Consider the following 3,481-nt stretch of genomic DNA (forward strand, 5'->3'; position numbering starts at 1 on the left):
CCAATCAGTCAAATCAACAAGTAAAGTCTCTACAAACTTACTGCATATATCTGGGCTTTATTTTGAGAACTTAACATCAGTCTCCAGGAAATTAACTTTGGCTTTAACCATGAATCCTGCTTTCCCAAAGTCTGGTGCAAAGTTGCTTCACATTGTCGGCAGAGAGCATAGACTCTCTCCAATCTCTTTCTGGGGAGTAGATACAATTAGTCTATCATGTTTGCCAGAAATCAATCATCTTTTATTATCTAGAGTATTTCTATTCAAATTACTATTAAAACTAGTGATCTTAATAAAATCAACTTTTCAAAAAATTATTCGTCAATACAAAACAGAATGTTATCTTCAATTTATGTAAGAATATCCAAAACATTTACGCACCATATAAATGAATAACATAATCTAGATTTAATACGAAGCTAAATAAAGGAGATATCAACAGAAAATATTAAGAAATAAAAAATTACATAGAAATAATCTTTTGGGAGTAAAGATTCTCTTACCTATAATCCTCTATTTCCTGGTCATAGTTATCGGGATCAATTGGTGTGTAGTCTGCTAATGCTCGAACTTTTAACGTTTGGTTGAGATTGCATGTTTGACAAAAGCCATTACCTAATGCAAGACTTGGCTGAGTTTGAGGTTTCTTAGCTGTCTGACAACCTACTGGGGAGTTGAGGCTACTGCAGTATTGAGCAGGTAAGTCTCGGTTGTAATCACCATCCTTAAAAAGATTATAGGTTTATTAACAATGATTAGTTTACCGTAAGTTTCCAACTTTCAGAGCCCAAATTCACTAATGCACTTGCAATAGTAAAATCATTGGTTACTACTTACTTCAATTATAATCATAAACAGATGAGAAAGGTAGGATTGTAAGACTCCTTAATGACTAAGTGCTTGTAGAGCCATCTATATGAAACATAATCATTAAGCTAAAATCATGGTGGACAAGGGATGTATGTCATCACACATAATGGATATAAATAAACAAATATTTTTTACACATTTTCTACCTACCTCCCACACATTTATAATATGCCACTGCTGCAACCATAATTTAAAAATCCCTCTAGTATAACAGATATTTGTTTACATGTTATGCAATAGACTGAAAGACCCTAAAAAATATATGACACTTGCTGAATAGTGCAATTGCTTTACCAGAACCCTCTGTTGATAATTTCCATACAATTGTATGTTAGTGAATCTGTCCCCAGGTAAATCTCTATCATGTAAATTGAGATATTGGTATTAATTCTCTTTTGGTAATAGTTGCAAAAATTTTGTTTACTTAGTATTGTTTAAAAAATACTGTAAAGTACATTACATTTTAGGTATGTAAATGAGGATATGTGCATATAAAGGTATTCTTAAGCTAAGTGCCAGAAAATGTGTTTACTTAACACTTATCTGTAACACAAGTATCAATAAGTTCATTTAATGCTCTACAATCATGACAGAGTGCATAACATGAAATTTCTATGCTTATGTTATTGAAAGAAGTTTAAATCAACAAAACATTTAATATAAGCACTGTCGGGTAAATGGCCTGATAACACCTTTGGATGCACAGACCTTCAAAAAAAATTAACAAAAGCAAACCTATCAAGAGCTACCTAGCACCATAAATACATACCTCTGTGAATCCATTGTATTGCTCACATGAAGGACACATCCAGCCTTCTCTATGCCTAAATTCAACTTTCGTATCTTTGTTACAAAACCAGCAGTTGACACGGACTGGAAACCTTGGCCTGTAGCAAAGGAATAACTAAATTAATTTAAAGAAACAGAAAAATAAAATAAAATTACAATGCTTATAACAGACAAGAAAGAATGTTACTTAAAAGAAGCAAATAATAAAGTTCTATAAATTAGTAATGTGTATAACAGATTTTACCACCACATAAAACATGACTTTAATCTGCTGTATCCAAATTACCGCTATCATCCTACCTGATAATAACAACAAACAACTGAAGACAACATAACCAATTGTTATATTTCAGTAAGTTATAACTACCCTTCCAGTCACAAGTAACCAACATCAAGTTGTCACATGTACATTTGCCTTTTAGATAAAACAGATTATAGGTATGCAATTTTTGTTATGCTTAGGATTCTATTTTTCATATTCTAAAGAAATTGTGTGAACATTACATTTTGATAAACCTACTTTAGGGCTATTTTTTTTAATAATATTTGCTGCATGACACCTACTTATCCTAGTACAACTTGTACAAAGTGCAAAAAAAACATTTGTTTCATTTATCAACTTGTTTTTATTATCTATCAATTTATCTATTTGTCTGTTCAGTGGAGGGAAGGGTAAAAGGAGGAGGAGGAATAAGCAAAGAGTCAGTCATAGTTTCAAGACTCATCCATTTCACCCGAAGTTAAATCTATTCAAACAATCAAATTGTTCCATTTCATATAACAAACTGAGAAAAAAATATGTATATGCACACAAACTAAGATAACAAACCAGAACGGTTTTGAAAATCCCTAAATTGAGAAAAGTAATAAATAAAAGGAAAATTGTGAACTTAAGATCACTTTATCTTTGATTGCATAAATTTTATCATTATAAGAAAGTTCTATATATATATATATATATATATATATATATATATATATATATATATATATATATATATATATATATATATATATATATTATATATATATACTCTTTTATGTAGTTTATGAGCCTCTTTGCCATCTCTTGCATTGCAATGACTACAAAACAGTTTGTTAAATCTATGTATATACCATATATCAACACATTGGTTGCATAACTACATAACTTTTCAACTAGTGTAGCTACAGCTGTTACAAAAAATTCAATCATATAATGAACATAAAATCATCATTCAATCCACCCAATGCAATGATATAATCATTATGTACAAGCCAAATGCAAACAATTTTATGTTTATACAATTCTCACTTCTTTACATTACTTATAGCAATAACTTTGATACTGGTTAGCTACTTCTGAAAAGGGCTTAGAGAATAACAAAATAAAAATAAATAAATAAAACCTATGCAAATAATATGCACACACTTTCTAGTTAATGAGGTCTGCTGGCTGCAGCCTAAATTCCCTCAAGTGTTTTATAATCACTGCCCAGCAGGAAGCTGACAGTTCACTACCTGTGCACTGAAATTGCTTGTAACAGACAAACTTGCCTTTCTCTTCAGATAACTCTTTAGGACCCTTGGTTTGAAAATTACTATAAAATTATAACACATGGGCATAAGAATGAGTAAAGTTTACAACAGGACTGCATCTATCGAAGTCCCTAACTCTAACAAATGAAAGACTGAATGCCATCCTGAATACACAAATTACCATGAAGATTGCCATACAAACCATAACAAACCTAATTGAACCCTTTACCAGTCACTACTTTTCCCTAGCTAATGCAGTTGTTTTGTACACATTTATCTATAGAAGTAGTAAAAACCATGGCAA

General features: G+C 30.9%; 1 protein-coding gene across 1 annotated transcript in view; it reads right to left on the minus strand.

The window, feature by feature from the left end:
• LOC119574372 overlaps nucleotides 1-1,779 on the minus strand; it is an 8,810-nt gene extending 7,031 nt beyond the window's left edge. Inside the window, exons 1-3 of the mRNA XM_037921581.1 lie at nucleotides 1,640-1,779; nucleotides 504-724; nucleotides 42-189 (exon numbers count right to left, since the gene is read on the minus strand). Coding sequence (XP_037777509.1) covers nucleotides 42-189; nucleotides 504-724; nucleotides 1,640-1,678 — 408 coding nt within the window. The 5' untranslated portion in view covers nucleotides 1,679-1,779. The remainder of the gene's footprint in view (nucleotides 1-41; nucleotides 190-503; nucleotides 725-1,639) is intronic.
• Nucleotides 1,780-3,481: the final 1,702 nt, after the last annotated feature.

Source organism: Penaeus monodon, chromosome 6, assembly GCF_015228065.2.
Source record: "Penaeus monodon isolate SGIC_2016 chromosome 6, NSTDA_Pmon_1, whole genome shotgun sequence".
Classification (NCBI taxonomy): Eukaryota; Metazoa; Arthropoda; class Malacostraca; order Decapoda; family Penaeidae; genus Penaeus; species Penaeus monodon.